The sequence below is a fragment of the Harpia harpyja genome, chromosome 17 (genome assembly GCF_026419915.1).
Source record: "Harpia harpyja isolate bHarHar1 chromosome 17, bHarHar1 primary haplotype, whole genome shotgun sequence".
NCBI lineage: Eukaryota > Metazoa > Chordata > Aves > Accipitriformes > Accipitridae > Harpia > Harpia harpyja.
In genome coordinates, this window is record NC_068956.1 from 455,711 (window position 1) to 475,888 (window position 20,178).

Sequence of the window (20,178 nt, forward strand, 5' to 3'; positions counted from 1 at the left end):
GGAGGCACAGCCTGGGAGGGGAAACAGGCATCTGTCGTCTGCTGCAAGAGCCCATGGGCAAGGGGAGAGCTGCCCAGAGGAGCAAGGATGGTGAGAGCGACCATTGTCCTCTTGCAATGTCCTGCATGGAAGTGCCTGGGGTGAGGCTGTGTGCATCAGGGACTGAGAGTGGGGGTGTGGAAAAGGCTGGGGACTGAGAGGAAAGGCTGCAAATCTGATGCAGAGAGCTGGAGAGGCACCCACATAGAAGCAGAGACCAGGGCCTGAGTGCCAGGGAAGGATGGCGATGTTGCTTACAGCGACTGAGAGAAGAGGCTGTAGCTATGTCCTGGGAGGGATATAGCCCCGGTGCAATTAATGACGTTATTATTGACTTTACAGGTAAGGAGCCTGGGGAACATAAAGCAGGAAAAAGAACTGAACCAGCACTGCAAAGTGGTTGCCTATGCTCTGGCACATCTTCAAGGAGGAGAAAAGAAATGAGATCTTCACACCAAAACACCAGACTGTTCATTTTCATTGCCCTACAAAATCTAAACCTGCATTATCTTTGAATTGCTAATTAAAAAGGGGCCTTTAATGCAGGCAGGGTGTCAGCATGGAGCAAGCATGTCCCCAGGGAACAGCAGCCGTGCTCCGGCTTTCCTGCTGACCGGCATTCCCGGGATGGCTCGTTTCCACCGCTGGGTTTTCTTCCCTTGCTGTCTGATGTATCTCATCACCATGCTGGGAAATGGCACCATCCTGCTCGTCGTGAGAGCGAATCGAAGGCTCCACCAGCCCATGTACTACTTCCTTTCGATGCTGGCCATCACGGACCTGGGCCTGACTCTGTCCACCCTGCCCACGGTTCTGCGCGTCTTTTGGTTTGGCACCGGAGAGATCAGCTTCCCAGTCTGCCTCACCCAGATGTTCTGCATCCATGCCTTCTCCTTCATGGAGTCCTCAGTACTTCTTGCCATGGCCTTTGATCGCTACATGGCTATCTGCTGTCCGTTGAGATACTCCTCCATCCTCACCAGTGCCAGGATTGCAAAGATTGGGCTGGGGATGGTCTGCCGCTCTCTGACGCTGCTCCCACTTATCTGCCTGCTCACGCAACTGCAGTTCTGCAGGTCCCACGTGCTGTCCCACTCCTATTGCCTGCACCAGGACATGATACGGCTGGCATGCACAGACTCCACCCTGAACAGCCTGTACGGCCTAACCCTGGTGCTGTTTGTGATCCTGGACTCAGTGCTCATCACCTTGTCCTACACCATGATCATTAAGGCCGTGGTGGGCATCACCTCCAGAGAGGAGCAGACCAAAGCCCTCAACACTTGCGTCTCTCACTTCTGCGCTGTCCTCATCTTCTATGTCCCCATGGTCAGCCTGTCCATTATATACCGGTATGGGAAGAATGCTGCACCCTTCAGCCACGCGCTCATGGCCAATGTCTACCTTTTTGTCCCGCCTGTGTTGAACCCCATCATCTACAGCATGAAAAACAAGCCCATTCGCAAAGGCCTCCTCAGGCTTCTGTGTCCAAGACTGGCCTGGCCTGGCCATGGCCAGCAGCCCAGAAGTCGTTGAGAAGTGGGAAGCTTGCCTACATGAAATGCCCATAAAAAGTGATAGGTCGAACATAAGCGGGAATTTGAGAGAGAGAAAAGCTAATGGGAAAAGCACCTTGCAAGAATGCTCTAATTGTCAGTAGAACGCTCTTTAAATGCATCAAAAGCAGGAATCCAGCTAGGAAACAGGTGGACCACTTGGTGACCAAGGGTCAGAAGCATACTCAGGGGTGGCAAGGCCATAGCAGAGAAGCTCAGTGAATTCTTTGCATCGGATTTCTATACCCAACACTGTCTTAGTAGTAGATGAATTAGAGGATCTTGATCAGTTTGAAGTAATATAGAGGAGGAGTTACATCAAAGAAATATCTGTTAAATATCACTAACTCCCAGGACCAGATGTCATTCACCTGAGAGTCTGAAAGGAGCTCAGACGTGAAGCTGCAGAGCTGCTGCGAAGGGGGCATCCCTCTATTGCAAATGGTCATGGTGCTGTGGGGCAGATCATTCCTTCAACTCCACCTGCAAAAGGGGGTCCATGGGGTTCCTGAGAGCTGCTGACCAGTGGGCTTGATTTCCATTGCTGGTGGGACAGTAGAGACTGTGGTAAAGAATAAAGTCACTAAGCATATGGGTAAACATGTATGGGTAAAGCTCTTGCAGAGTCATCCAGGCTACTGCAAGGGGGAATACTGCTGCGGTGGTGTACTGGACTTCTGTGTCAGTGGCTCCAGCTGGAGGGATCCAATGCCCACAACACACATGGATGCCCAAAAGCCTTTGGATAAATGCTTTTAATGAAATTACTTTTCATAAGGGGGATTGGAGGAAACCCGCTTCTAGGGATGGAATTTTGGTTAAAGTAAGGGTAGATAATTTTCAGTCCAGACAAGAGTCACCAGTGGCCTTCCCAAGGGATCTCTGCTAGGACTCATTTTATTCTGCATTGTCATCAGTGAGCTGGATGAGGAAGTGCACAGTGAACTCTTAAAGCCTGCAGATGACACTAGGTCAGCCACTGGACTGATAGCAACTGTCTTCTATGGTTTTATAAGATTGTTAAAACTTTAATTGCAATAACAATAAATTCTTGGCTCCACATAGAAGGTGTGCTTCCTTCTGCTGTAATAAGTGAGTGTACCACAGCCCCAACACACACAGAACCACCACAGGACTTGGTAACATCTGAATGTGATAAGCTAGTGTTTGGATCACAACTCCCACAGAAGTGGGTCTCAAAGCAAGAATTTTGAAGAAACTCTTGCTGCATGGTGGTAGGTATATGTAATACATCTGTTGATAGTTCTCCTGGGCTGCCATGAGAGACAGGGAAACCCCATGAAGGTTTGTCAAACCCAGTGCTCAACCCTAAAACCCTAGGAAGGGGGCTCAGCCTGAGGAAGGTGGCTTCTGTTGTCTGGGTCACATCAGCGAAATCTTATCAGGTAACCTGTAAAGCACTGACGACCATGCAGTTCTCAGTCTGACTTGGAATGTGTAGGGTATTTTTTGTTATTTTTCTGTAATTTCTCTTGGGTATTCATTTGCCCATTTAGGCTTCAGTAAATACCAGTGTTCCTTGGTTGTTCTCAGTAAAGACAGCTTTATGTAAGGGAAAAAAGGCGGCAGGATTTATTTTGGCCCTTCTTAGCCCCTCCTGGGGTGGTGGATGCTGCAGACCTGTGAAGAAGGCACTGGCCTTTGATGTACAGCTGTGTTGCCACTCTTCTCCAGGCTCTGTCTTGATTAGATCTCCTCCTGAGTGGTAGAAGCTTAAACACCCAGTGCACATGGAGGCACCTCGTTTCAGGAGTCCCCAGTGGGGGCTGGCTCTCCTGTTGCTGTAATAGAGGATGGTGGAGCTGTTCATACCAGCTGGGGATCTGACCTGAACCCTTTTTACGCATAATTCTGCTCCCATTATGACCTGATGGTATTGTGAGCCCAGTGCTGCTGCAGTGATATTGTACAGGCTCCATTCCCATTGGGGGTCTGCATTGAGCCATTAAGTGGCTGGTCCAGGCAGAGCAGACGCCCAGCTGCTGTGAGTCTGCAAGACCCCTGTGTGGGCTGGTTACAGTCCCTGGGAAGGGAAATGTATGGTGACTTTCAGCTCCTGCAGCACGAATCACAGCTTTTGGATATGTCTTGTTCCTGCTGGAAATGTCACCTGGCTGGAACAAGAGGGCTTTGCCATACACCCAGGTCCTTAGACACTTCACAGTCTTAGCAAGTCTGGCTGCAGGTGTAAAAAGCTTGAATAAACAGCTATTGCACGTATATAGATCTATGCTGTAGTGCATGTTGATGCACTAGAGGCTACATGGCTGAGCACATCTAGGAAGCATTAGATTTTCCCTGCACATACATGCACAGGCAGTGCTAGCCAGGAAGATCAACTGCCTCATTCTGGCAGGAGCTCTGGGTCCAGCTGACCCAGTGCCATGGTGAAGGTGGGAAACTCTTACCCCACATGTCCATTGCTATGTCCTCCTCGTCTAAAAAGAAGGGCCATTAGCTCAGGAACCTCAGGCAGTTACAGCTTCTGCATTATTGACCAGGAATGTATAGAAGACTGTAGATACTGCAACACTCCTTTATACAGCAAAGAAAATGCTGTGGGTCTAGAAACAAGGTATATTTCATCTACTGCATAAGAGGAGTTTAAAGATTCAGGATCCTCAGCAGTCAAACGGATGACAGGATGGAGTAGAGAGTATCTAAACTATTATTCACCAGCTGTTCTACTATATGCATGGACAGAGACACACCAAGCTCTGTGATAGCCAGCATGCACAGAAAGAGGTACACAGGCTCATGGAAGCTGCGCTCTGCTTTGATGACAAAGAGGATTGCACTATTTCCCAGGATAGAAATAACGTACATGCAGCAGAAAGGGACAGCAAGCCACACGTTCCCACTTTCCATTCCTGGGATTCCTGTTAGAAGGAAGGTAGAAGGTCTAAGGAAGCTAGAAATGTTGATCATTTTCCTAGTGCAGCATCTTCGCCCTGTCAAAGATCAAGCAGCAGATCCCACTCATCCTACAAAGGAATTCACAGAAATCATAAAAGAGTAATCATGCCATAAAGCAAAGCTTTCTTCACTTCTCTCTCACTGCAGTGATGGGGATCCAGTCTTCTGAGTTTGCTGAGACAGCAAGAGAGCATTTTACCTTTGTGATCAGTTCTTGGCATGGAGAACTACAGCTCCCAAAAGTCAGAAATCTTATGGAGATGGAGGCACATATTACCTAGTTGATCGTTCAATTATGGGCTTCTCTATGCCAGGACACAGAGACCTGTTTACCAGATTGACAGATGTGACACTGTATTGACTGTGTTGCACCAGACGGCAAAAAGACTTGAGAGGTGGCATCATGGATGAAGGGAGAAAGCAGACTTGTATCTCATACAGAAAGCCCACCTCTGGACTTGGTAGTCATGGAGGGAGTTCACTGGTCCTTGCTCTGGCTTTTCCTTGTCCTGCAGAAAAGCAAGAGAAGGAGCGTCGTGGAGATACTTAGACCTGTGCTCTGACATTGCCAGGTGACTCCCTCACCTGGATATCTGAGTGTAGCTTCCCATGCTTTATGAATGAGATTCCCATACCCCTTCTGTGCAGGTATTGCAGAACACATCTTCTCTGCTGGCTGTGAGCTTCATCCTCATTTTAGATCTCCCCCCTTTTTTTTTTTAAATTCTTTGCAACTCTAATTTCTTTCTTTCTGTGAATGAATATCAGACTTGGTGATCTCTTCCTTCCCTAAAAATAACCTTGGCAGCAAAGACCTGGTATAAGTGCCTTTGCACCAAGTGGTTTCTGCATCTTCAAGAGCTGTGCACAGCTGAGAACTCAGATAGTGCAGCAACATTTTGCAGGATCCAGCCAACAAGCATTCACCAGAGTGCTGCCAAAAAGCAGCATTGTGAACATCTGCTAGCCCAAGAGTGAAAGATTTTGGACTTGGATATTCTCGTATGTACAAATGCAAGTGCTCTTTTCCAGTATAAATGAAGTAAACAATAAGCAAATCACCCTCTCACAGGGAGGAGAGCTCTGGCAGCTCCCTGTGGTGTACAGGAACCACTTCTGCATGCTGATAAGAGAAGATTTCAGTCCTACTTACCCACCTTGCCAAGCTGTAACACAGGTAAGGATCGTTCTTCCTTACAGGTGCCCCTCACCTAGGTGCAGATGCCTGCTGTGTACGTATCAGCATCTCAGCTGGTTGTCTGGACCCGACCAATCACACTGGGGAACAGGCACTGCCAGAAGGCAGTTTGTCTCACCCCGATGTCTACCCCAGTCAGATAAACGGTGCACACAGCCCTCATTGACAAGAAAAGGGTCTGAGGGTAAAAAGCTCCTCATTACGTGCACATCATCCCTTTAAAACTAATAATCACTTTAACACTAATACTACAGTAACACTGACAAAACTGTCTGAAATCATCTAACAGCTGACATGTGAAAAGCAGCCCAGAAAAAGCAGATCACTTTGCCTTAAATATGGAGCAATACCTAAATATGAGCTGCCTGAGCATCTTGCCTCCAGGCTGCCAGTGAATGCATCGTTGTATCACCACTCCACAAAATCCCCCAGGACTCCCAGGCTCACTGGATACTTCTGCTTCTTTTTTTTTGGTTGATCCACTTTCTCAAAGGACATGATGCAAACATACCATTAAGAGTGAATCCCAGTGTCAAGTGGGAGGCTACTATGGAATTGCCTTGGGTTAGCGCCAGGAGCTAAATAGGACTAGAAACTAGGTGTGAAGTCAGAGCAGGACTTGAATGTGGTGTTGGCTTCTGGCTTCAACACGGAGACATCAGACAGGAGGAAAATTTCCTGGGAGACCCTCTGTAGGGGTGAGAAGGACAGATGTGAACCTACCAAGAGGGGAGAGCGATGGTGGCAAGATCTCCCTTTCCTGGCAGCTGTGGCCTCAGACACCATTGTCAGGAGATGAAACTCCTGAAAACACTGGGCTACCCATCAAAATGGCCAGGTTTGGCCTTTTTTAGCAATGGAACCATTTGTTGCCTTTGTATTTCAAAGCACCACCCCGAAGTTGTACACCCACCCACCCCATGAAAGTGTGCTTGTGTCCCTGGTTCGGGTACAGACCTCCTCGGCTTTCCCATCACTTTCTCCAGGCAGCTCACATGCAGCATTAGCATTGACTGGAGGGAACTACTGACCCCCTCCCACCCTAGCAACCTCCCCATCCCTACTGTGCAATGATCCAGACGTCACAGCCAGCTGTATTTATTTACAGAGAAGGGAATCCCAGAGTAAGAGCCTAAGCTGTTGGTGCTGAGTATCTGATAGTATGTGGTGGTGATGGCTTGTATGCACACATCTCATAGGTCACAAGGAGCTGTGTGAATCAGCCAGTCACCTTTGCACATATCTGACTAGCAGCGATCCCCTGCTCTTATTTCTTATTTAAAAAAGGCATCTCTTAGAAGACCTCTCCCATTGCCACTGGAGGAGGCAGCGTGGTGGAATGGATGGACATTGGTCATGAGGACAGCTCCTATGTTCTTAATGAAAATGAAAACAACAACATTTTTTGTGGGGCCTGAAGAAAAATGGGGCTTCTACCTCACCAGAATGGTGGTGGGTGAGCATCAGTCCACAAGAAATGGTGCAGCCCTGCTTTATGAAGTGGGTGATCTGAGACTGGCTCTTAGGCAAACTGCAGTCATGTCTCTCCGCCTTTGGCTTCCCCTGCCTCTCATCTGTGGTCTGTGAAAAGCTACTTCTGTTTTATCTGAAGAAAAAGGGTGAATTGAGTTGAAATGTAAATATTCTACTGAAATAGTGCCAAAAAAATATTCATTTCCCATTTTGTCTGCAGCCTAACATCTGCTTTGCTTCAGCAGAAGTGCATGTTCTCTTCCTGGGGCTCCCCCTCCTGCTTCCCTGCTGGTATGGAGCTCACAGAGAGATAGCAGAGCCCAGAGACTCCTCGTGGGTGGTCACGATAATCAGGGCTGCTCAGGAAGATAGGGACCTCCAAGAAATGCCAGGCCAGGTCAGAGATCTCCTCTCCATCCATTAGTGCTCTTCAGTTTGCACTAATAGTAGAGCAAAAGTCCATAATGTACTTGAGTTTGGGTTGTCTGACCTTCACCTCATTCTGCTGCCTACCTTTTTCAGATATAGAGCAGTGATTTTGTAAAACATATTTACCTGTTTATTGGGGTAGTTGACTTAGTATAGTGCAATCCTGTTAGCAATGATCTTGCTGTGATAGGTCACCCCAAATCACTGCATCAGCAAGGATTTCTGATACTTTTTAAAGGGTTTACATTTACATAGGACTTTTGGAATTTGCTAGCATAGGATTATTGTAGGTTTTGCTTTCCTTACAAAAAAAAAGGTTAATGCTTAAAATTTAATTCTACCTATCTCCTTCTACAAGGACAGTCACTATTCCCATCTGACCACCTTCCCATAGAATCATAGAATCATTTAGGTTGGAAAAGACCTTTAAGATCATCAAGTCCAACCATTAACCTAACACTGCCAAGTCCACCACTAAACCATGTCCCTAAGTGCCACATCTACATGTCTTTTAAATACCATTACACAGTCCAGGGAATACTCTTCATATAATGAAAGCTGCTGCAGGAAGATCTTTTGGAGATGTTCAGCCTTACAGTATAAATATTTTAATCATGAGAGGATTTTTTTTTTTTTAATAGTGAAAGAATTTTAACAGTGAGGAGTTTAACTTCTGGAAGGGGTGAACTCTCCATCTCCCAGTGGTGTAGAAGCCAGACTGAATGTCTTTATGCCAAGTTTCATCACACAATGGTTGAAACCTCCTGGACAGGGATAATGCAAGAGACAATCAAGTGATTTCTGCAAGAGTGCATTGCTTAAACTCCAGGCACTGAGGAAGGGTTCCTTCCTGAACAAATAAATAGTCACAGCGTTAACTTGCATTAAATTTACCAGCATCATCAGTAAATTATGAGTACAGTTTGAGGCACATATGTATGGGTCATGTTCCCTTTTGCTGGAAGAGGAGGACCACCCTGTCCCAGAGCTTCTTGGTTCTCACCCCGTAAACAATGGGGTTTAACATGGGGGGCACTAGCAGGTAGAGATTGGCCACCATTATATGGATGTGGGGAGGGATGCTCTGCCCAAACCGGTGGGTGAGGAACGTGAAGAGGCCGGGGACATAAAAGGCAAGGATGACACAGACATGGGATGCACAAGTGCTGAAGGCTTTAAGTCGTGCCTCTGTGGATGACAGTCTCATTACCACCTGCAGGATCATGGTGTAGGACAGAGAGATCAGGATTATGTCAAATCCTGTCACTACAAAAGCCACGAAAAGGCCATAAATGACATTGACTTTGGTGTCCCCACAGGCCAGCTTCACCACGGCCATGTGCTCACAGTAGGAGTGGGAGATGACATGATGCTGGCAGAAGGGCATCCTGCAGAGGAGGAAGCAGAAGGGACTCACCAGGAGGACCCCACGCACCAGCACCAGGCTCCCGAGGGCCACAACCACCTGCACAGAGAGGATGCTGGAGTGCTGCAGCGGGCGGCAAATAGCAATGTAGCGATCCAAGGCCATGGCCATGAGCATACCTGACTCCACCGATGAGAAGGTATGGATGAAAAACAACTGAGCAAGGCAGGAGAGAAACCCAATCTCCCAGGAGCCCAGCCAGAAGATGGCAAGCATTTTTGGTAGTGTGGATGTTGATAGGACCAGGTCAGTGAAGGCCAGCATGGCCAGGAAGAGGTACATGGGCTCATGCAGGCTTGGCTCTGCCTTTATAATGAGGAGAAGGGTGATGTTCCCCAGCACAGCAATGGCATACATGATGCAGAAGGGGAAGGCAATCCAGAACTGCTCCTCCTCCAGCCCAGGGATGCCAACGAGTAGGAAATAGGGAGGGTGGGAGAAGGCAGTAGAGTTCAGAGACATTAAACCCTTCTTGTCTCTTGCCTACACTGAAGGCTCTTGCGTCCTGTAAAAAAGCGTCAAACACCCTCGACCTGATTTGGTCAGTGGCAAACAGACACTGGCATGAGGTACAGTCTAGAAGCTCAAATTCCCCACACAGCCAGCCATCCCTGTGACAGTTGCTTGCACTGGTTCAGGAGAGCACTTCTGAAGCAAGTGTCCTGCCAGTTTCCACTGAAAGTGCCCTGTCCCACACGGTGGAGTGGTCCTGGAGCATGCAGACTGGATTCCTCCTGGATCAAATTGAGCAGGAAGACTGACAAGGTGCACACCTGATACTCTCCGGTGTCCAAAGGATGTCCAGCCCAGGAGACCAGATTAAAGCTGGTCTGAAGTAAACCTTCTTGAAATGTGTGTAGTGGGGCTATGAAGTCATTAGCGCCAGCCCTATAGCTCTACAGAAGCTTTTAACAGCACTGTGCTGCTTGCCAGCCTAAACAGAGGCAACAAGTGCTTGCCTCAGTCAAGAAACATCCAATTTCAGGGCAAAAAAACTGAGCCAGTGCCACAGTATTTGACACCCCTCACACACAAATGTAGTGCTCCAGTGATGTCCATTCTCCCCCCAAAAAAGACTGCAGCTCGCTCAGTCCTTGCACATTGCTCAGCTCATGTTTTTCTCCCTAATACCTGAGAAAAAGGATTCCTTGAAGAGCCCTGCAGCACAGATTAGGCCAACGTACCTGACCTGATAAGACCTTTCAGAAATCTTCATGGGGCTGACCGCACTTGTGCTCAGGAGCTGCAGGGAGCAAAGGGATGGAGGAGACCACAGCAGCTTCCCAGAAGAGAGCTAGGCTTTTCCTCCATGAGGGTCCGGTGCTAGCTAAGCCAGCTCCCACTGCATCCGGAGGGAGATTTTACACCATGACAACCGCAGGCCAGCCCAGCATGGCCACCAGTCACCAGCTGGAGCTGGGCTGTTGGGGCTGTGCTTGAAACCTTACAGACACATATGGCTTGGGGTCACCTGCATTCTGGGAGAGATTTCCTGGGGTTTTTTCCATGTAAAGGCTGTAAACATCCTAGGAACTGAAATTCCCGATACTTTTCTTTCTTCATTCCACCTCCTTCCTGCCAGCTGCCTCTGTTGGTGCTGCTTTATCTAAAACTTCATTCTTCCATGGAGAACACCAGAACAGGGAACGCAATTCCCAGGCAAAGGCAATGTGAGAGTAGGAGCGTGCCTGCAAGTTCCACGAACTCGTGGCTGTTCAACACTTGCTGCTGCTGCCCAGGAGGGGTGATGGCATAAAAGGCTGTGTTGCAGAGCAACAAATTGCTGCTCAAACTCTAAACACTCACCTGCCTCCTGCAGGTTTCCATGCAGGGACTCTGCACTGCAGAGACCAGGAGATATTTACCTGTCTGACAGATAAATTCTGCAGGGAGCTCTGCATTTCCCCTGCTACTTAAGGTGTAATTAGAGAGAGAGAAACATACAATTTTTAACCCCCTCGGTGCTGATGACCTCCTAGACACAGCTGCATGTTGCCCAGTTTTGTATCTTTTTTTCTTGCAATGTGTTTATTTGGAGGAGACTTAAGAACGATGGGGCAGTTCAAGATTAAATCACAGGACTGGGTTTGTAATTAAAACTGCAGCAGCATGAATTATGAAGTACTTTCCAAACAACAGCAATCTATCCTTTCTCTGCTATTTTTCCTCCATAGCTCTAATACAAGCTTAGAGAGGGAAGTCAGCAACATCATCCCCATTACATAGATGGAGAATGGTGAAATAATGAGAGGCAGATTTGAGAGCCCTCCGCATGTTTGTTAAGTAACTCTCACTTCTGTGTGGCACACTGCACCTCCCTGTGCTGTTTTTGTGGTGTTCATGCAATATAGCATCTCTGTGCCAAATCATTGGCAATGCCAGTTTCAATTAAAAAGCAAATTGTGCAAATAAGACCCCCTTCGTTTATTGGAGAACCAGATCAAACCCCAAGGCAGACTACTGAGAGTCTGGGGCAGCAGAAATGCCAAAGTGTGCAAAGACACTGGGTCCCCAGGTCCAATCCCAGGAGTACTTGGAGAGAGAAGAGAAGAGAAGAGAAGAGAAGAGAAGAGAAGAGAAGAGAAGAGAAGAGAAGAGAAGAGAAGAGAAGAGAAGAGAAGAGAAGAGAAGAGAAGAGAGAGAAGAGAAGAGAAGAGAAGAGAAGAGAAGAGAAGAGAAGAGAAGAGAAGAGAAGAGAAGAGAAGAGAAGAGAGAGAAGAGGAGGAGATTGCTTGGAGATTGTCCAGGAGATCTCCAAGAACTGCTCCAGCCCCATGCAAATCCTTGTTACCTCCATTGCCACCTCCAGGCTCCTGTGACTCCCAATCCTCTCCCCACTGCTGTGCAAACCACACTCCCATTCTGTCCTGTGAGAATCCCACACAGTTTTCATCCATACCCAGAAGAAATTCATCACACCTCCCTGCTCTGAGGCTCTATTTACTGTCTTTCTGAGAAATAGATGGCTAGGAAATCTGATACAGCATTTTCAGGATGGCTCATTCATTTTTCTTTATTAATTTTTCTCTCAGCACAAAAGGAAAAAAAATAAGGAACATATGGAGAATGAGCAGGAGCCATTTCTCAACACCGCGGCCATCTAAAAAGAGTTTAGATTCATAGCACACCTCTGAAAAATTCATTCACACTTCTCAAATCACATTAGGCAGGTACAGATTGGTTTTATTTTTATGAAAATTTTTTACTCTTCTAAACGCTAATAAAACAGAATATGACAAAAAATGACAGGGGGCAAAATTGCCTTTAAGTCCCAGATGGCAACTACTTGTAACTCACTTAAAATGAAAGTATTTATTTGAGATAAAATGTACTTTAATGTAGCAGAAAAGGTTATAACAAGATGCATTTCATGGAGACTGAAGCTATACAAGTACAGACTACAAAAAGGACCGCCATTTTACTCAGTGTTAGCTGGCAATTGGAAGAAACTGCACCAAACATTGCTGTCATTTGAAGGCCCTGATGCAAGACAGCATGCATCTTTGGTAAAATACCTCTTTTAGCACACCTAGAAGTTATGGGCAAGATGCAAGAGCCCCCAAGTGCAGTGCTTAGACCCATCTTCTGTCCTCCCTGATGGAACTTGTTGTTCATTGCCTGCTTTCCACATATTTCTCTGTTTTTCTCAATTTATTTCTTTTTCACAGCTAAACTTGCTTATACTACGCCAGCACATACAGGGGCAACAGCAGCACATGCTAAGCAAAGGAAGGTTGCCCAGAGGGGCTGTGCTGCCTCCATCCTTGAAGGTTTTTAGGACCCAACTAGATAAACCCCTGCACAAACTGGCCTAACACCAAACGAAACTTCTCCCTACAAATCTTAGACCATCAAGCATCCTTCCACTTGCACAGTGTGAATCAGTGCAGATTTACATGCTCTATAATATTTATTTTTGTCTTTCCTCCTTCTCTAGCAGTTACTCCTAATATTCATTGTTTCAGGCTCTGGGTTGACCTTTCTGGAGAGTGATCTGCCATCCTCCCAAAGGATTATCCCACAGTCTACTCAGCACTTGCTAAACCACATCTAGATACTGCATCTGGTTTTGGGCCCCGGTGCAAAAAAGGCATCAACAAAGTGGAGCGAGTTTAGCTGATGGCTCCCAGGGTGGCTGGGGTTGGAGCAATGCTCCATAAGGAGAAGCTTAGGAAAATGGGCTTGTTCAGCCCTGAAAAGAAAAGGTTTCAGGAAGACCCGACAGCAGAAGAGCAGCCTTCCTCTACCCTCATCAAGAAGATGGAGCCAAGCTCCTCACAACATGGCATGGCAGGAGAATGAGAGAAAACAAGTGTAAGTTGAAATAAGAGAGGTTCAAACTAGATATAAAGAGAAGCTTTTGCACAATAAGGACAATCAAGCACTGTAACAGAGACCCAAAGAGGTTGTGCAACGTCCATCCTTGGAAACTTTCAACACCGAACTGGCTAAAGCCCTGAGCAACCTTGTCTGATCCTAGAGCTGCCCCTGCTTTGAGCAGGAGGTTGGATTAGAGATGTCCTGAGGTCACTTCCAACCTGAATTACTGTGTGATTCTGTGATAATCATCTATTGATGGAGACATCAGTGTTCAAGAGCACCTGGGCCTCCTGATGGAGTGTAGATCAGCCTTCTTTATAGTACCTCGTGCTGCTCTACTCACCTGTGAAGAGTTCTGCTGTGCAAGGCTTTGTGCACTACTCCCTTGTGTAGTGAAAGCCAGTGTGTTCAAATTAGAGATCACACACCCCTGGCAACTCTCACTGGAGGAATCCCAGGGACTCTGGCAGTGGGAACAGCAAACACATCCTTGTGCATGGCAATGCAGCCACCTCAAGGATGAAGACCATGATTCACAACAACAAGGTAAGACTTTAAACTGAGAGGAAAAAGAAGAGATTGCTTGTTTCTTTCTATTTATAAAGAAACAGATTTATTTTTAAAAAGACAAAGAACATTAGGAAAAAAACTAGGAGTGAACACTCTTCAAATCTGTATGTTTCATTGTAAAATCCTATTGTACAACATCCTTTCCTAGGATCTTTAACCTTTTTCCAAAATATGAAGTGGTGTCTCCATCCTTAGAGATATTCAAAAGCTGTCTGGACACAGCCCTAGGCAACTGGCTCTAGCTCGCCCTGCTTGAGCTGGAGGGCTGGACAAGACGACCTTCAGAGGTGCCTCCAACCTCAACCATTCTGTGATTCTGTGATGGTGTGAAAATAAACGCAGTATACTATCAGACCTTCTTCATCGGCCCTAAGGCTTGTTGGCCTTCATTGCATTAAAAGAGTTTTGTAGTAGTGTCCCACTGGCAGAAGAGTCATGAGAATAAAGAGAGGAAAGGCTGTCAGGTACTCTGTTTCATGGGGAATACCTAGAAGTATAAAAAAAGCTTGAAAGCTGAAGATCTTGAACTTAATTCGTAACTTCTTAGGAATTCCAAGCATGTGTGAAGTCAAAGGTATGAAACACCTTTGACTTGGAAATACCATATCCTTCAGCTTGGAAGTATCACTAACATTTATAACTTGCCTATTTTTTGTCTTGAGACATTGTCATTTTATTGAATAATTAATGGAAATTATTTTTACAATTGCTACCAATAACTCTGGGTCTGAAATTTTTCCACAGCATCTGCTACAAGGAGGCTGAGCTGATTTGACTGAATACCCAATAGGTCAGAACAAGACCACAGAGGTGGAGGACTTCTGAAGTGCATTTCTGCATCTATAATGTCACTTGCTGTAATTATTTTACTTAGAGATTGATGCTACAGCCAAAGTTTCTGGCAAAAATTTTGCTAAAGTGTTTTTGGAAAGTGAATGTGCCACAAGCAGATTAACTAAATCATTCAGAAAACACTGTAACATTCACTCAGCTCTGCCATCATTACGGGTGAGATGGGAACAAAGAAGTGCAATGTCAAGACATCTTTATTAGTTTGGTGAGCCACTTTTCCTTCCAATTGCTCTACCTTCTGGATCAGGGTTGGATTTAGATCATTGTAGTAGAATCTCTCCAAGTTTGGTGAGAGTAAACACTCTTGGAAGGAGTTTACAATTGCTATTTACTTTTTGCCTGCTGGTAGCACCTCAGAGTCTCCTATCATGTGCTAGGTGCCATACAAACAGAGGACAGTCCTGCACCAAAGACTCTAACTGTAAAACAAGATGAGCTGGTGTGAGGATACAGGAGAGAGCAGCTGAGCATAGGTCACTGGGCAGTTCTGTCATTGTTTATATGAATTAAATTCAGGATCCTCCTCTGTATCTGCTTGGTCCTCACCCCATAGATGATGGGGTTGAGCACAGCAGGCACCAGGATGTAGATGTTCCCCATGATGATATGGACCAGCGGAGCCAGGTCCTTCCCAAACCTGTGCACCACGGAGAGCCCAATCAGGGGCACATAGAAGGCCAGGACCACGCAGATATGGGCAACGCAGGTGCTGAACACCTTGAGCCTCTCCTTCCACGATGCCAGCCGCAAGACAGCCTTGAGGATCAGGATGTAGGAGAGGCAGACGAGGATGGCGTCCAGCCCCATGACCAGCAGGATGGCAGTGAGGCCGTACACCACGCTGGGGGTGGTGTTGGCGCAGGCCAGGTTCATCACGTCCTGGTGCAGGCAGAAGGAGTGTGACAGCACCCGGGAGCTGCAGAATGGAAGGGGCAGGAGGAGCAAAGGCAAAGGCAGGAAGAAGAGAACTCCCCTGGCCATGGCCACCAGCCCTATTTTCACTGTCACAGAGTTGGTGAGGATGGCAGCATGTCTCAGTGGGTGGCAGATGGCCACGTACCGGTCCACGGCCATGGCCAGGAGGACAGTGGACTCGATGGCCGAGAGGGTGTGGATGAGGAACATCTGCACAAGGCAAGCACTGAAGCTGATCTCCCTGGTGTTGAACCAGTAGAAGGAGAGGACGCGTGGCACCGTGGACGTGGACAGGGCCAGGTCGATGGCAGCCAGCATGCAGAGAAAGAAGTACATGGGAGCATGCAGGCTGGGCTCCGTCTTCACGATGAACAGCACCACGCAGTTGCCCGTGACCGCTAAGATGTACACGGAGCACAGAAGGATCGCCATCCAGAAATGAGCAGCCTCCAGCCCTGGGATGCTGGCCAAGATGAAGGAGGATGGGCTGAGGTCAGAGCTGTTGGGGAAGGGCATGGCATATGGGGTGAAGAGCAGTCATGCTATGCCATGGCACATCCCCTGCTGCAAGGGAAAGAGAAACAGCAGCTTTATAAATCCTTTCCCATGACCGTGAATCCCATGGGGCTGTGCCTGTGAAATGTGGGGGAATCTTACAGTTGCCATACTGATACAGAGAGCTCCTCTCTTATTTCTTTAGCCCATGATGGCTATATACAATAACATATGCAGCCACAAAATAATGGCATTTGAATTTGAACAGGAATTACTTGAATTCTTTTAAATGCAGAACACTGTAAAATCAACATTTTAAATGATAAACCCAACAGCTGGACTTGTTTTTTTTTAAGGGCAAAATTAAAAAAAAAAAAGAAAACAGATTTTTAGTGCTTCCTGTTAAACTCCAGTTCTGCTTGAGTTTTTCCATATGTGCTGTGCTGCCCTGTCAGAAATGTACTCTGTGAAACTGGCTGTGCTGCCTCCCACGGTCCACCACTCCCAAGTACTGCAGACACGCAGAGTGAGACATGCATATTTATTTGTTTGCACACACAAATCGGATTTTCATCCTTTCTGCCTAAAAACACATATAGAAATATCAGAATATCTGTAGAGAAAAAAATTCTGATTATTTACCTTATTCTGTACCTGTAAACTTTCCAGGAGTACTGTGATCCAAGGAGAATGGTGAGGAAGATATGCAAAAGCCTTTGCTTTAGGTGCCTTTCTATTCTCTGGGATCAGATTTTTAAGAATATTGGGATTTAAAAAGTGTTGGGATGGAATGTCAAAGGCCAATGCAATGACAGTGTCAGAGCCCCAGCACTGCCCAGCCCAGCCTGGCATGGGAGGGCTTGGGACAGGGCTGCAGACCCTGCCTGACTCGCAGCCCTGAGCTCTGACCGAAGAGAAGAGGGGGATTAGCTCGGTCTCCTGGGCGGCATGGGACTTCATCCATCCACCCCGACGGATCAGGCAGCAAGTCAGTAGCTGGCTGTACCTGCCCTGGAATAAACCCACTGTCTCCCCTGCCCTGTATGGACAGCATGAGGTCAAGCACACAACTGCTATCTGCAACATTTCTGAGCTTTCTGATTATTTCTTTCACACCCTATCCATGTAAAACAAGGATGCAAAATGTTTTTATGGCGAGCTCTGCAGGTTATTAATACAGCTATTTTAAAAGTCACATTTGGTTGTGAAAAAGTTTGCGGTTTTTTACTGCACATCTGTGGTGAAGCCCTTATCCTAAAATAGCAATCATGATTTATTTCCCTGATGTGGGGTTTTTCCATCTTGAATCTCTGACAAATAAGACTCATACTCTAGCTTTTTATACACAATTTACAAACAGCATAGGTGGGTTGTTACTGTCAAGTTGTCTAAAAGCTATTCTAGTGATGAAATTTTCAGCAAACCACTTACTTACATTATGATGCAAGCTGAATGAACAAAGCACTTCAGTAACTGTCACAAGTATCTGAGCCAACTTACCTGCCAGCCACTGAACTGTAATTACAGTATGAGTCTCATTGTAAAATATTTGCCATCGTATTCATTTCTTTTGAGAGAACGTGACTGTGAGAGACAGACATACAAAGTAAATAATCCCTGGATATTTCAGTTCATTTTTAGTTCTTTGGCATCAATAAATGCACCAACATTTTCAGAAGTGACTAATGATTTTGGATTGCTAGTGGGATGAAGACCAGGTACTGTAAGGACCTTGCTTTCTGTAGAGATAAAAACTGGATCCATGTCTTTAAAAACACCAGTAAATGCAGATTTATTTTCCTAGGGTGATCCTCCCACCAGCAAGCCCCAGTAACTGCATTTAACAAGAGGTAAGCACATTCAGACAGTAAAACCATCCAAGCCAGAAGACCACTAGCAGCAGCCTGATCTCAGTAAATGCTCATAAACATTGACCAGATTTGTCCCATGGAACCAAAATGGGTCTAAGACCAACTTCCCGGGATGGAGCAGGCAATGGGAGAGTCTTCACCATCTGAATCCATCTCTCCACTGCTCCCTCCTATGACAGAGGGAAATATGTATACCCCCTCAAAAGCCCCCTAAGCCATTTTGAATATGTAGCCATTTATCCGTATCATCTCACCAGAAAAAAAAGTATACATCAACCCAAAATATTACTTCAGAAGGAAAAAAGAAAAGAAAAATTAAAACCACAAGGCATCACTCAAATTCAAAGCATTTTGAACCAAAATTAAAATTCATTTTAATTGATGGTTTGATCAAATGTGTTTTGTTCTTTTTTTCCTAGCTGTTTGTCATCACTTATAAGCAGAAAAAGCTGTACCTCCTTGTAGTTCTGCTGCTGTTTTATAAATATGCCCAGGTCCTGGCTAGGTCAGTTGCTCTGGGCAGGCACTTGCTGCGTTTGGAGTCATACAAGCTATGCCTGTACTAAAGTGAGCAGGACATGGCCGGAGCCTCATCCCACCATCATCCACACCGTTAACTCCTTCCTCACCTCCAGGGACATCCCTGGCTGCTGCCAGCTGGTCCTGCCCCAGGCAGTGCCCAGGCACGAGGGAGCAGGTAGCACCAGCCAGGGAATAATGTCCACTGGGATGTGGAGTAAAGCCATCCTGGTTAGGAAAGGAAGAAAGGATAGTCATGGATGTGGCCAAGAAGCACCAGGTGTCTCCAGGACAGAGAACTGTCCTCCTCTCTCTTTTAATTATAGTGTGGACAAAGCCACAGAGTGCAGCAGGGACTGCAGCATGGCATAAGGTTAACGGGAGAGTTTCCTGGGGCAGAAGACACGCATGGTGCAGGGCTCGGGGAGGGCTTGGGACGGGAGGAGCTGGCAGTGGGAACCAAACGGAGGTGGCAGGAATGGCCTTCCTTCTCCTTCTCCTTCTCCTTCTCCTTCTCCTTCTCCTTCTCTTTCTTCTCCTTCCCCTTCCTCTTCCCCCTCTCTCCCTCTCTTTGTGTCTCCATCTTTCCATCTCCCATTCCCCCCTTTCCCTCCCCTTCCCATCCTTCTCTCCTCCTTCTCTTCTCCTCTCCTCGAGATGCCTCTGATACATCTCACACTGCTCTTCCTGTGCCTCATAGGAAATAAATCCATTGACAAGTACTGTAAGTGACCCCATGGTACAAAGTGGAGAGCTCAGGGCATCACAGAATAGGAATTAGAAGCTTTAAGTGGTTCATCTCTCTCTTTTTTCTCTCACACAGATGTTAAATCACAATTAAGTTTCCCATTCCCAGAGGCAGCCACAAAGCTTTTTGAACATATGTTCCTAAAAGACAGTACCTTATATAGAGGTTCCCAAATCTTGAGCGTCCGCTTGGTACCCTCCAGCTACACAGGTTGGGAAGCAAACGGAGCGGCAGATGAAGCTCTGCTGAAGTGGTGATGGAGACGCACCAAAGGCACTGCAAGCCTCACTCCACTGTGGTCTCCAGCTGTGCTAATAAATGTGCTAATAAATCTCCCACACATTTCCTCCCTGGCTGTCCGCCCCGAACATTTGCTTGCTGTGACAGAGGCTCCTTGGGCTTTTGCTGTTTCGGAGAATGGCTGTAACCAGGAAGCACGGATGCTCAGGGAGAAACTCTGGAAGTTTTCAGAATGGGAGCAGTGCTGTGTGAGAATTCTGCAAGCTAAGCATCTTTCCAGCAAAGCTCAGTTCTAGGCTTTTCTGCTGAAAGTTGTGTTTGTTCCCTTATGTTAATCTTTCCTCTGATAATAGCTGGCTACAAGCACCAGGTCAGACCTTAGATATTTTGAGCAAAGAGTGCTCCCATTGGGTGCTATCTCAATGCAAATGGGACTCCACCCCAAGACCCGCTGTGCCAACGCTCAGGCAGAGGTTCTGGGGGTGGTCTGCTGAACAGTATTTCACTCTGTGCAAGGGCCCACTGGGATCCTCAGCAAAATAACTAGCACAACACAAAACAAACAGTGGCCTGGGAATCCTCCCCTCAGG

The 20,178-nt window shown here is 46.7% G+C and overlaps 3 protein-coding genes across 3 annotated transcripts; 1 reads left to right on the forward strand and 2 right to left on the reverse strand.

Annotated features, from left to right (window-relative positions):
• Positions 1–390: 390 nt before the first annotated feature.
• Positions 391–1,699, forward strand: LOC128153420 (olfactory receptor 51I2-like). The gene has a single exon (XM_052812795.1). The coding sequence runs from the start codon at positions 580–582 to the stop codon at positions 1,573–1,575; it is 996 nt and encodes a 331-aa protein (XP_052668755.1). The 5' UTR covers positions 391–579; the 3' UTR covers positions 1,576–1,699.
• A 6,876-nt stretch (positions 1,700–8,575) lies between these two features.
• LOC128153432 (olfactory receptor 52R1-like) lies at positions 8,576–9,535 on the reverse strand. Its single transcript, XM_052812808.1, has one exon. The coding sequence runs from the start codon at positions 9,518–9,520 to the stop codon at positions 8,576–8,578; it is 945 nt and encodes a 314-aa protein (XP_052668768.1). The 5' UTR covers positions 9,521–9,535.
• Positions 9,536–14,178: 4,643 nt separating this feature from the next.
• On the reverse strand, positions 14,179–16,267 carry LOC128153424 (olfactory receptor 51E2-like). The gene has a single exon (XM_052812800.1). It carries the CDS (start codon positions 16,229–16,231, stop codon positions 15,275–15,277), a length of 957 nt encoding a protein of 318 aa, XP_052668760.1. The 5' UTR covers positions 16,232–16,267; the 3' UTR covers positions 14,179–15,274.
• Positions 16,268–20,178: the final 3,911 nt, after the last annotated feature.